The sequence below is a fragment of the Cebidichthys violaceus genome, unplaced genomic scaffold (assembly GCF_023349555.1).
Source record: "Cebidichthys violaceus isolate CVI_PGR_0920_01 unplaced genomic scaffold, fCebVio1.0.p SCAF_1, whole genome shotgun sequence".
In the NCBI taxonomy this organism is placed as follows: domain Eukaryota; kingdom Metazoa; phylum Chordata; class Actinopteri; order Perciformes; family Stichaeidae; genus Cebidichthys; species Cebidichthys violaceus.
This window is the reverse complement of record NW_027176262.1, coordinates 20,794,171-20,806,689: the sequence shown is the minus strand read 5'-3', so window position 1 is coordinate 20,806,689 and position 12,519 is coordinate 20,794,171. Positions and strand designations below refer to the sequence as shown.

The window sequence follows — 12,519 nt, the reverse complement described above, 5'->3', positions numbered from 1 at the left end:
AATCTGAATATGACAATTTATTAGGGACTGGATCATATTCAATGGAAATGGCGTGAATACCTACACCACCAAATATCAGGACAAAGCATTAATTAGGCTATTGAAGGGCAGCAGTAGAATAAAAAGTACGAGAAGCAGGCTTGTAACCAGAAGGTCTCCAGTTTGAGTGCACAGTATTTCTGGGAATATCTGGGTTGGGAAAGCAAATGAGAAACATTCTCCTCCCTCATCTACCGCTGGTGTCCTTGAACCAGGAACAACCCCCCAGCTGCTCCACTGGAGCTGCACAGTGGCCAAATAAGAGAATAAGCATGACGGGGTGAGGCGGGCAGCTCCCTGGTGTGAACGTGTGAATCTATACATATGGGAGGCAGGTTGTATCTGAGAGACAGTGAGCATGTTCGACAAATATCTCCTGGAGAAATAAAAGGTTAAAAAATGCCCAGAAAGCTTTGCTGAAGGCAGCATATGTTAATGCTTCGTGGGCTCTTGGGGGAGATAAAAGGGCGATCCAAACATTGTTTATTGGGAACTATGTGCAACATAAATCATGTAGCAAGAAAATGGAGGCAATAACTCACCTTTCGCTTTGCTTTTTGTCCCAGCCACTGATAGCATGAGGGGGTAAAGCAAGGGAAGAGCAGGTTAGATAGGTAGTACAGTATGAAGAAGTAACATTGATAGAACAATGATTATTCGCTCAACTCATGCTGCCAGGGAGTATAAGATTAAATGTTTGGAATGTGGAAATATAAGAAGTATAGTCGGTATGTATTTATACCATGCTGTGTCATGACATGTCAAATGTTAGAACTTAACATCAACACAACATTGCAAAGAGACAACAACACATGATTACAATTAGCTTAGTCGTGAATTATTCAACATTTACAAAACAATTATGCAGATGGTAGTATGTAGTTATTTACACACAAGTCAGGGGAAAAGACACACTAGTTCCGTTTCTGCATATTCTTTTACAAGTATTCTCTGATATGACCTAAATGACACGCCCAACTTTATGTGATAAGTGACCAAATAGTATTAAGCAAATAGTAAGTAGCAAAGTTAAGCAGAGTCCGAGGTCATGACATATGGAACAGTATACCAGGTTAACGTTAAAAATGTCTGTTTGAGGCGTGAGGGGGACCTTCATATTCTGCGGAGCCAGTGTTAAGAGTTGTTCCGATACCAATAGCAGTTTCTGAAATGGGTGGCAAGTATGTGAGTCCATTCACTGATCCGATATCATTTATCAGTTCAGTTATGCTACATGGGAACACTGACAACACATTTCACTAGCTATCCAATGTGTATATCCTACCCAACGCTCAATTTTTTTCTGGAGCTGATGAGGGAAGTACCTGACCAGAGTATGTATGTGTATACTGTGTGTATAGATATAGATAAAGGGAATAATTCTACTCAATAACTTTCAACTTTCACCTTCTGTGCAAATTACACACTACTCAGGGTAACATGAAAAAAAATTCCTTTCATCATCACTCAAGAGACAGGTGCTTTGTTTGTCTCCAGTGTCACTGGTTACATAAACAAAGGTGCTTTACTGTCTTTCAGGTAGAGACACATAGTTAGATGTAATGAGGACAGAACATTGTTACCAAAGGCTTCAGGCTTGAAGAGATTAACCAGTACGATTTTGAAAAGGACTCATTGCATGAACAACAAAATCAGCACTGAATGCTAATCAGAAGTAGAACTGTGTGCCCAACACAAGACAAAGCACCACACACCATAGAGAAGGCCCAGTTTCAGACACGTTTTCCCCCCAACTCAATAAACTACAGCGCTATGTCTGTGGTGGTGGAAACACTGTTGAGATAGAAGAGTTACAGCAATGGCTTTTTAATGTGCAACACTTTGTCAAAAGAGCAAAGGTGCACTGACATTTTTTTTTAGCTTCTGTTCACAAGAGGAAACGGCTAACTCGCTTACCTGGAGCTAAGATTATAGCGTTGCGTATTTCAAGCAAAACTAAGGAAGACAGAAGTTTAACACGAGGATGGAATTCAACGTTCACATTTGGTTTTCCCCAGGTCACAAGATGAGAGGAAGAGGATCAAACAGGCAACCACCCACCTCAAAGGTGACATGTTTGTGTCTCTGTCTGTGTACATACATAAAAAAAAAAAAAAAAATCATGGAAAAACTACAGATTTAATGAGAAGCCTCTTGAGGAATGCAAGTTTTTCATTTGTCCCAGATGTTACACGTTCACAGCACACATCGGAAAAAGAGAAATTTGCATTAAAGAACTCACTGCTGGTCTTCCTGCAAGATCTTGAACGTTTAAGTATATCTGTGGTCTAGGAGGTTATATTAATTTACAGCTCACATCTGATTTATCAGAGAATGTTGATGAGACTTTGCTGGCAGGATCTGTTAAGGTGGTTGATACATTGTTATATTTTTAACTGATTTTAATGCGTTTTTCTGTCATTCTGCTGTGAGAAGACACATCAGTTTTTTTCATCAGATTTTAGCATGATTTGTTTTATGTCATAATATTTTTAAATCTAAGTTGGCAATAAAATCTGCAATTTAGAAGACATAGCCTGACTTTTTTTTTCCCTGCATGTCTTTGTTACAGTGCATGAAGCCTCTAACAGAGCTGCATGTGAAGCAGTACTGGAGGTTTTTCCTCGCTTGACCAAAATCTGTACCGACTGGGGGTCATACAGCGCTGGTTCCTGTGGACGCAGAGGTTGACTGACAAGAGCACTTCTCCGCTCCTCGAGAAATAAGCTCGTCTTGAAGTATTTACCTCTCTTCTACCTCCGGTCTACAATGGATTGTGTGCCGACACATCCTGTAAATGTCTAACAACTAACAGGACCCCGTTCCCTTCCAGCTGGTGGTGCTGGTGACACTGTTCACACTATGAACACTTAATTTGTTTCTGTTGTTGTCAAGGATCATTTTTGGCTTCTTACCATCTTTCCGCTGCTCGAAGTTGCATCTGTATTCAACATGCTCATCAATGCTGCATTCATGTCTTTCTCCGCTGAACTGCTCAGCATCCATCATAACAATGATGACATGTTTGCAGAAATGGCTATTTGAGAGGCAAGGCTGTGTGTGTGTGTGTATGTGTGTGTGTGTGTGTGTTTGGGGGTTTACATGTTGGTACCTTCAGTGTTACGTACACTGAGGTTCAAAGATTGCCAATTCTACACGTTAAATATCTTTGCATTTCTTTACAGCAAGGCCAAATATTCAAAGAAAAAAATATATATAAATATATGTCATGTTGCTCATACAATACCCATAACTGTGGAATGAAGCCTTGTGGAAAAAGTAGTATTTCTGAATAAATATAGGTCAGTGTTAATCTGAAGTCTGCAGAAAGGACAAAATGTTTATCTACAAAAATGGGTCATTTCTTAGTGATCCTTGAACAATCTGTCCTATCTGATGAAGAAACTGGGAAGACTTTACAAGTAACACATGCCATTCTATTCTATAAAGGAGAATGTATTGTTTTTTGACACTCATTAATCTTTCTGTATGCTCCCGAGTCTGCGCCTCTTCATATTTTCTCTTTACGTGGAAGTTATTAATCTCTGACTCCCTCAAAATTTAATAGTGTTGACAAAGTCAGACACCGTGATAAGATTCTCCTTGCTGTGAACTGGAAATGTTTGCAAGCACATGGCAAGCATATCAATATATTCTATCTGAGAAGTATGACACGTTGACATTCCTAAGAGGACGTTCACTGAAAATCAATAGCATGGCACAAAACAACACACTTCTCTGAAAGAATGTCAATGTGTTTAACACATTTATCGCATGGTTAAATGCATGAGTGCGTTAAAAAAAATCAAACACTGCGTAGAAATACTGTAAACACCTTGCTGTTTGTGTTCATATGATTACCTGACCTGAATACAGTAAGTCAAAGCTTTAACAGGGTCTTAGATATCTTCTTATCCGTAATGACTCTCAGAAAGCAATATCATTAACCTGAAAGGACTTTGAATAGGAGCATTCTAATCAACAACATTCGAATATTTGTGACTCTTGAGGCAGTGCAAGGGTGAAACCAGTGACATTGATTCAGTTATTAGCTTGGCCAGGCAACATGTGGAGAGCAGTTGCTAATTCATACTCCTCAACATTGTTTATCACTTAAAACCTCCTACAGATTTTTGTAGCTATGCATCGTTTTGTGAACAATTAGTGCTGAATGCTAAACAATCCTCATGAGATGATTTATAACTGAGTGTCACTGTAGGTTATGACTGCAAAGTGTAGTGATAGGTACTACGATGGTCTATTTCAGTTGCTTTTTTACTGCAGCAATGACCCAATACAAACAAGACAACACACTGGTGAAAAAAAAAGAAGAAGAAAGCTCACCTTGCTTTACCTAACAACCTCAGTTAAGACATGGAGAAGTCGTTGATACAAAATGGGAAAAAAAACAAAAACATGCACAGGATAAACAAGGATCCCACACCAGACGGATGAGTGCAATATGTGCCGGAACAAAACAATGAAATGGATAATAGCATGTCAATGATAATGAGATAAGATATCAATGAGAGACACAGCAACACAACGAGGCAGAAAGATGGGACTTTGGCCAGTTTGGCCACCAGAGGCACATTGGAACAGTAAGTCAGTCTGCTTGCTAGCTGTATTTGCATTTTGTTAGGCTCAACATGCGACAGAATGAAGTCCATTCATTTGTCTGTCATTTCTGAAGTGGGGACGCAGGCCTGTAACAAAGCAATATTCGCAGGTCCCTGTGGTGATTAGTTTAACCGACCACTGAGAGGTTTGTCCTCTAACGCAGTGAGAGCCGGCCTCGGTCCCTCAGCTGGCCATCACAGGGGTCACTGCTCTCCCTCTGCCAGTGTCACACAACAAACTCTCCTGGGACAACGCGCCTGTAAGTAACCCTTTGACAGGGAAGCACTTCATCATATTCAGCTCACACACACACACACACACACACACACACACACACACACACACACACACACACACACACGTGGCATCACAAGGCAGTTTAAATAGCTCGGGACAGCTGTGCATGTTGGTGGTTCTTAAACAGCAGCAGGTAAGTCCAATGTTGGGCTTCAAAGAGCAAAGATCTTGTGAGAAAACATCAGAAATTCTCTCTCTCTCACTCGTATTTTAATCATATGGTTTAGGGCCGCATGACAATTATTTTTGTTGTATCAATTAATCTGTAATTGTTTTAATCACTATATAGTATATAACATGGACACAAACGCACATCACAAATCCCTAAACATTTTCATAATGCTTGTTTTGATTTTAACGATCAAGGGCTTATGAAAAGAATTGTTAATGATCTTTCTGTTGAATGACTAATTAATTAACTAATCTTTCCAGAATTAGTTTGATGCTTCACTTCTTATAAAACCATTAACCAAGATTTCCAACTCTTATAGTGAACACTAGGAATTGATTTGAGCAAATATGGATAATCTGTAGACTCTCATTTAAAGCAATTTAAGCAACTTCATGATACAGGCTTGTAAAAGAGTAACACAGTATTTTGTAGAATATCTGCCCTTGTGCAGAGCTCTTGATTGAAAAATATGCTTTTTTTTGTGTGTGGGAGGATTTAATCACAGTGGAGCAACACAAAGCTGTGATTGTTAATGGAAGTAAAAACTTTGGACATGCAATCTAATAACCATGAGGTGAAACAGCTAGCAAAGTTCAACAGCTGTAATATCCTCTCACCTGTGTCCAGAGTTCAGTGAATAATTTAGTGTTTTAGTGGATTATCGATGAGGTTGAGCTGTAAGAAATGGTCATGCCTCCAGCTTTTTATAGGAATAACACCGAATGAATAACCCGATTAAAAGTGCCAACTCCTCCACAAACATCCGCTGCTGCAGAAACTTGCTGCTGGTCCAATGAAAACACCACAAAAACACACTTCTAGAGCACTTTGAAAGGTAGCATTACAGGCACACATATGGTACCTCCCGACAACGCCCTAAACCAATTCCTTCTTCAATTTTCTCCTCTTGTCTCTGCTGTGTTTCTATCGGAGCACTTCATGTAACGAAAGCTTGCGAGTGTCCCTCCAGTTAGAGCAACACAAACATGGGAAAGCGAGCCAGAGTAATTGAGAAAACCTGTTTTCACACTACTGTGTCACGTTAAAGCCACTGTGTGGAGAATAAGACCTATTCATCTTTTCACGTCACACTGGTATTTGTAAAAATAAATGAAATATACAATCCTTGTACACGAAATGGAGAATGTCAGTAAAACCTGAACTGCACTGAGATCCAGACACAATGTTTACTTTCCTAATTTTCTTCAACTGGTTTGCTGGTATCGAGTGTGATTTTAAAACAACAGAATCACTTACTGGTACTTCTATAAAATTATACAGTAATACTTACTGCAATGTAAAGAAAATTAATACAAAAAGGGATGTCAAAACTACTTTTTCACTTATTAGAGTTATTTTGTCAAAGTCTGACAAATGCAAACTTGCACAATGCACAGTGTAACAGACATTCTGGATACACAGTATTGTCAGAAAGGTAATTTTGAGAGGCTCATTCGAACTAATTACAAATATGAAGGCAAGGGGGAATTTCCAGAGGGGTCACAACCACACATGTAGACAAAAAGTGAGGTATAATATGATATTTTTTTATATATTTGTGGCATGATCCTTGCCCTCTTTTTACCCTTATCACAAGAGACCCATACTAGACAGCTATCACAGGTTCATATTTTTTCGTAACTCATGATCATAGTTTTGAAGTGGTAGCTATATGCAGCCATTAATCAAACTGGTAAGAGCAGGAGTATAGCTTTCAGACTGCCGTGACGTAGTGAACAGTGTTGCCAATTACTTTGCTTCTCTTTTTGCTTTCTTCCACACCACTCTGCCCATAGCAGCCTTGAACTTTACCATGGCACATAAATGGTTTTGCCTGAAGCAACAACAAAGATTTGATTTAAGATTTACCATTTCAATAGCTCATTCGACAAAACACTGACTTTTTTCGACAGTGGTTGTAATAAGATGTTTTCATTGCAGAAACATTGCAAGTTAATATGAAAATAAACCATCTTACTTCTGTCTGGAACAGCATGCACCCTCCAAACAGGCCTGGTTCTAGAATGCTTTGAATGCGGAGGGGGTGTTAAGATGAGTGTACTTTAGGACTGAAAAGCTTTAACACGCACTGTTTTATGTTTTTTTTCTAAAGCTATTCCCCAAAGAGTAAAGGCAAGCATGTGTACAGTAATCAAGGTCTGCCACAAGGATACGGAGCAGCTAGTGGGAAAAAGTAGCCAGCTATAGGGGGGTCTGCAAAGACCTTGTAAAGGAGAATAATCTATGTTTTATGGGGCCAAACCAATCAGATATTAGTAAAACATCATATTTCGATGTGGCATTTTTATGACTGGTTGAATCAACGAGGACAAAATAATGTATTTCTTAGTGTGTGTGGGGCTGCAGGAGCATTTGGGTGGAGAGCATTACCCAAACATATAGTGTGAAGCAGAAATCTTCTAATAGCAGGGTGCACAGGTATGCTGGACAATGAAACCCGGTGGTAGTCACAATAAGGGAAACACACCGCAACAAAGGCAACCACAGTGCCTGCAGTTCCTCTCTCACTCAGCATTACCTGCAAGATGGTTTGCGGTGCGCACACCACGGGGAGCGTGACACCATGCCATGAGGCTACGCTTCAGTCCAGCTGAGCTGTATTTGATATAAACTGAGATTTTTCAAAGTGATTTTGGAGTATCCGTCGCTACTCATCGCTCTAGTAGAAATCAAATTTTCTTGTGTTACAGAAAATTGCTTGACATTATGTGGCTGCACCAATGCCTTGCAGAGGCCCTGTGCATGCAGATGAGGGTCCCCGCTGAAGGCAATCCAAGACTCAAACCTCCGAAGTCTTTATCTGCCAACCCCCAGGATAATGGCACACACACGCCACTCCTCTCCTCTAGCATGATAGTGACACTGTCAGACTTCATATTGCACACAAGGGAAATGCATAATTCCAAACTCCCATTTTACAATCAACATGGAACAAAAAAAAGTTGGGAACCAGGTTTAAATGAGAAACACCCATTATACTGACATTTATATTGTATACTGTATTGTAAATTGTATTTATATTTATACTGCAATAATATTCCAATCGTTTCTGAGATGAGAATTTGTATTTTCTTCCACTACACTATTCACCCGTTTCATACTTTGACTAAAGTGCTGCACAGTTGGGATGCAAAAGATTGTCTAAGTTAATGCAGTCTGAATTGGATCTTAAATGACATTATTCAGGGTGATTTCCAGAATTTGCTGAAAGTACAATACTTTAATGTTGCAAAAATGATGCTCAATGACTATATTTAGGCAAAAAGTTTGTTGTGTCAGAAGGAATTGGTTCCTCAGGACACATTTATGTTCAAAATGTAACCTAGTATTTAGGAAAGCAATCTTAAGAGAAATGTGATGAACAGCAGGAGGGAGTGACAAGTGCAAAAAAAAAAAAGCTGTACTTTGGTGTATTTCATCTTCTCATCACTTTGTGCTGTTCTGAGGAATACAAGACGTGTTTACAGTTGTCTTGCTGTGAGTGCAAGTCACTTTGGGATATATTATTTGCAGGTGTTTACATGAAGTTAAAACCCTGCGTGACGCCTTGCAGTTAGTTTGGGCCCAGTTGCAGATATTTTGCCCCGTAACTTGAACATTTTTAAAAGGTAAAATAGACTCTCCGCCCTTGTTCTTTTTAAGCAAAATAGGATTTCAAGCTATGAAACACAGATAATGCTGTTCACCTGGAGCAAATACATGTCACATCTATTGAATGAAGCATTTCTTGCCAAGTAAAAATGAGTTTGGACACTATTTATGGAAATGGTGTTGGGTGAAGCTAAATGCATAATTAATTAAATTAAATGAACTGTTAGGTCAAGTGTGTTCATTTTGATTCGTCGCTGGTCCATCATGTCAGGCCTCCGTTCACGTTTCCCACCTCGGAGGTAGAAAAACAGGGGTCTCAAGGTCATTACATGCAAGAATACGGAGTGAGCCGGTTGCCAATGGTGGAAAACCCTTCAATTAAATGTAATTCATACAAATGTTGTGTGGCGAAACAGTGGATAATGCTATGTCATAACGTAACCACATGTGAGGCGCACTTGCACACACTCACTTCATCACCCTCCTGGCAGATCAGTCCCTTATCTTTCAAAACACACTCACAGTGGTGTTCCATGTCCCAGTGATGGAATTCTAAAGAAGGTCAACCTCTGGAGAGTACTTTCGGCCGCAAAGATAATCCACTTTGATGAATCTGTTCACATTCTCAAAGTGTCATCCTTAAAGCCTTTTGAAGTCATCGACTTCCACCTTGATATGAAATAGATGCTTCATAAATCACCTCGGCTCACAAACAACGTTGCACTTTATTACACATCAGAATTGAAAACTTGTTGAGAATGAAAACATGACGTGTTGGAAATGTTACAATGAGGGGCACTTAACACTCAGCAGTTCAAGAACAAAAAAAAACAACAACACTGCAGTGACTTTGTTTTTTGGCATTGACAATACAATTTGGTATGAAACAACAGGACAGTCATTTTAAAATGTAAAGTTGCTCATGTTTTTTTCTCATCATGAGAGTTTTATTGGCCAAGGGCATCAGTATATGACGAATGTTTTGTTTTTAAGCATGCCACTTACAAAGTTTTTTTTATTTCTATACATTTGTTTGCGTTTAGATCGAGTGTAAATCAGGAACAGCCTTCTTTTTGAATGATATTCTCACTTCCGTGTTCTTTTAGTCGCATGAGTATTTTTTAAGAAACAATTCTCTGTCACTCTTGGGATGGATAGGAGGAGTTTGAGATCAGGGGAAGGGGAAGTGATTTCCATATACTCTATATAATGAGGAGGGAGCATCAGTGTGGTTGACCTCCACTGATGCCCCGTTTACTTTTTTCATGGAGGAAAAACTCACAATCACCAACTCCATGTCCCACTTTCTATATGACAGCACAGGTGAGCTGCAAACAAGAAGGTTGTACCAACGGTAAGGTTTCCTGGTGAATTTCCATGTAATTGTGCCCCATGGAACACTGTTACCAACTACTTTTAGTTTTGCTAGTTGAAAAGTAGCTAACTTCTGTAAACCAGCTGATGGAATTTCAATCAAGAGCCATCATTGCTGAGTTCTTGCAGAAATTGGATCTGTGGATCTGCCTTTGGACAGGAACTCCAGCAGGGCTACCTGGAAATTTCACCGACCACCCTTATTTATGGAGCTTAAGAGCTGGATTCCATTCATCATCAGTAATGAGGCCTTCATCTTTAGGGGTAACCTGCTGAGGCCCTACTCAGAACACCAGCTTTCTAGATCCCATTCCATTTTAAAACCAGCTGTACAGGGCAAGAGTGACTCAACTTTTGGGATATTGACAACATAATGGAGTCCTTTTTGAAGAGTGCTTGGTCTTCACCCTTCAAAGTTGCAATTCTGCATGAAGGCCACATGTTGTCATTAACTACCGCAGGAGGCCAGCACGAGAGCCTCCTGGAAAGGAGCAAGGCAGGTGTTAACCTGTCCAATGCAGGTGCCATCTGAACCACCAGGCAGGTTCTGAAGGCGAGAGGGAAGCTGACCAGGAGCAGTGCGATAACATCCCCCACAGTTGCTGCAGTAAGTCTCTACACAGCGGCCCTTTTATGGACTATAGGCATCATTGTAACGGAGCAATTCCAAATCCTTATTAATATTCTTAGCACATTTTCTCTGTGTTTTATTTTCAAGGAATGGGTACAAAACACCAGCAGAGGAAAACAAATTATTAGGCTGCATTAATCTCTTATCTCTCCTTTAGATCCTTAATCTCTACTCTGAGCTCTCTGCTCTCCAGGTCCTAAAAAACAAATGTGCGCAAAGTTACAAACCAAATAATTTGTTGTTAGATAACAGATCACGATCAGGATACCTCATAAGTAATATACAATCATTAACTGTCATCCTGAGTCGTATAACTAAAACATGAACCTGTTCTGTGAAAATCAAACTCCAGAACTTCAAATACCTGAAATATGATACCACATAGAATTATAGAAACTTAAAGACCATCAACTACACACAAGTGTAATAATGTCACGGATTACACAAAAATGAATAAATTGGCAATTTTTTTGTCAAAGTTGTGTGAGTTGTGGCTTGTGGCCAAAACGAATCCTACTGACTGTGGTATTTATCAACTGCTTTACCTTATTTGATAGAATAGTACTTTACTCATTGTTACTGTTAGTAAACACACAAAAGACAGAAACTGTATTTTTAGGACAAAATTCAGATTTTGTAAGGTGAAAAGAGTTTAAGATTTGGCATCCAGATTTTGGCAAACAGTCCATCTCCATCTTTCGCCTCATCGTGTGCCTGTTTGGAGTCCCTTCAAAAGCTGCTGCTGGAGGAAATTAAGGGGCTAGTTGGAGCCATGTTACCTGGCCACCCTGGCTAAAACAAGAGTCAGCTGCAGCTGAACCAGTGGCCGGCCAGAGGACTGTGGCAATAGAAACAGAAACAGGGTCCATGATAGTGATGGATGTCTATCCTCTGAGCAACAACATTAAAGTTAATTCAAGTAAAAAAAAATGTTTTTATTTAACCTCATATCATATAAATGTTTCTTGTCTACATATAAGACAAACAATGCTGCATGATTTGACACAATACTTCATCACATACTGCATCATAACCAGCTACACAGCTATCTACACTCACTCAGCGAACAGTTAGTGTGTAACACCTGCAGCTCTGAAAGCAATTCAAGATTTTCTTTTATTATATAGCTAGTGGATGAAATTCCTCTGACTGGTTTAAATGCTAGATACAGTATCAATGCTCAATGGAATAACTTCATCGATCTACAAAATGTACAGGTCAACTTACCTGGAAGACCATGTTTGCCATAAACTTTTACTTAGAGCTTTTGACATGTGAAATGATTATTAGCTTTCCTTAAGAAAAAAAGGTATGGCCTCAGAGTGTGTGGCAGGTTATACTGACACACCCTCCTCATTCTAGAGATTATATGGAAATCAAACTTACTGAAAGAACAAAAACACAGGAGACTGTCATTGAAAAAGATCAAAAGCCAGTCATTACAAAAGACAAAAAGTGAAGCAATAGAATACCATTGTAAGTGCAGTGCAGTGCAGGTATTCCAAGTTCATATTTTTCTATGTCTGTGTCGTCAAGTGTTTCAGTTTTCAGTTTTGATGAATGTTTTAATTTCAATGCCAACATTCTGCTATTTAATGCCATCTTATTTTCAATGCCAAATATATGTCACTGTTCAGGTCTGCCTATTTACTTCATATATCGACAATGATGTTTTGTGTGAAATAGTCAAACGTAGATGCTATTTTAAGTTATTTTCTACAGTGCATCTGCGCCTCTGCATTTGTGTGCCGATACTTCTTATAAAGCAGTGCTA

The 12,519-nt window shown here is 39.3% G+C and overlaps 1 protein-coding gene across 3 annotated transcripts in view; it reads right to left on the bottom strand.

Moving 5' to 3' along the window:
• The window catches only part of LOC137875325 (cell adhesion molecule 2-like), a 125,822-nt gene that overhangs the window by 39,978 nt on the left and 73,325 nt on the right, over positions 1-12,519 (bottom strand). For 2 of the 3 annotated variants that reach the window (XM_068714464.1, XM_068714474.1), the window contains exon 2: positions 582-608. The exons of the other annotated variant lie outside the window; for it this stretch is intronic. In XM_068714464.1, coding sequence (XP_068570565.1) covers positions 582-608 — 27 coding nt within the window. The remainder of the gene's footprint in view (positions 1-581; positions 609-12,519) is intronic. 3 annotated transcript variants of the gene reach the window in all.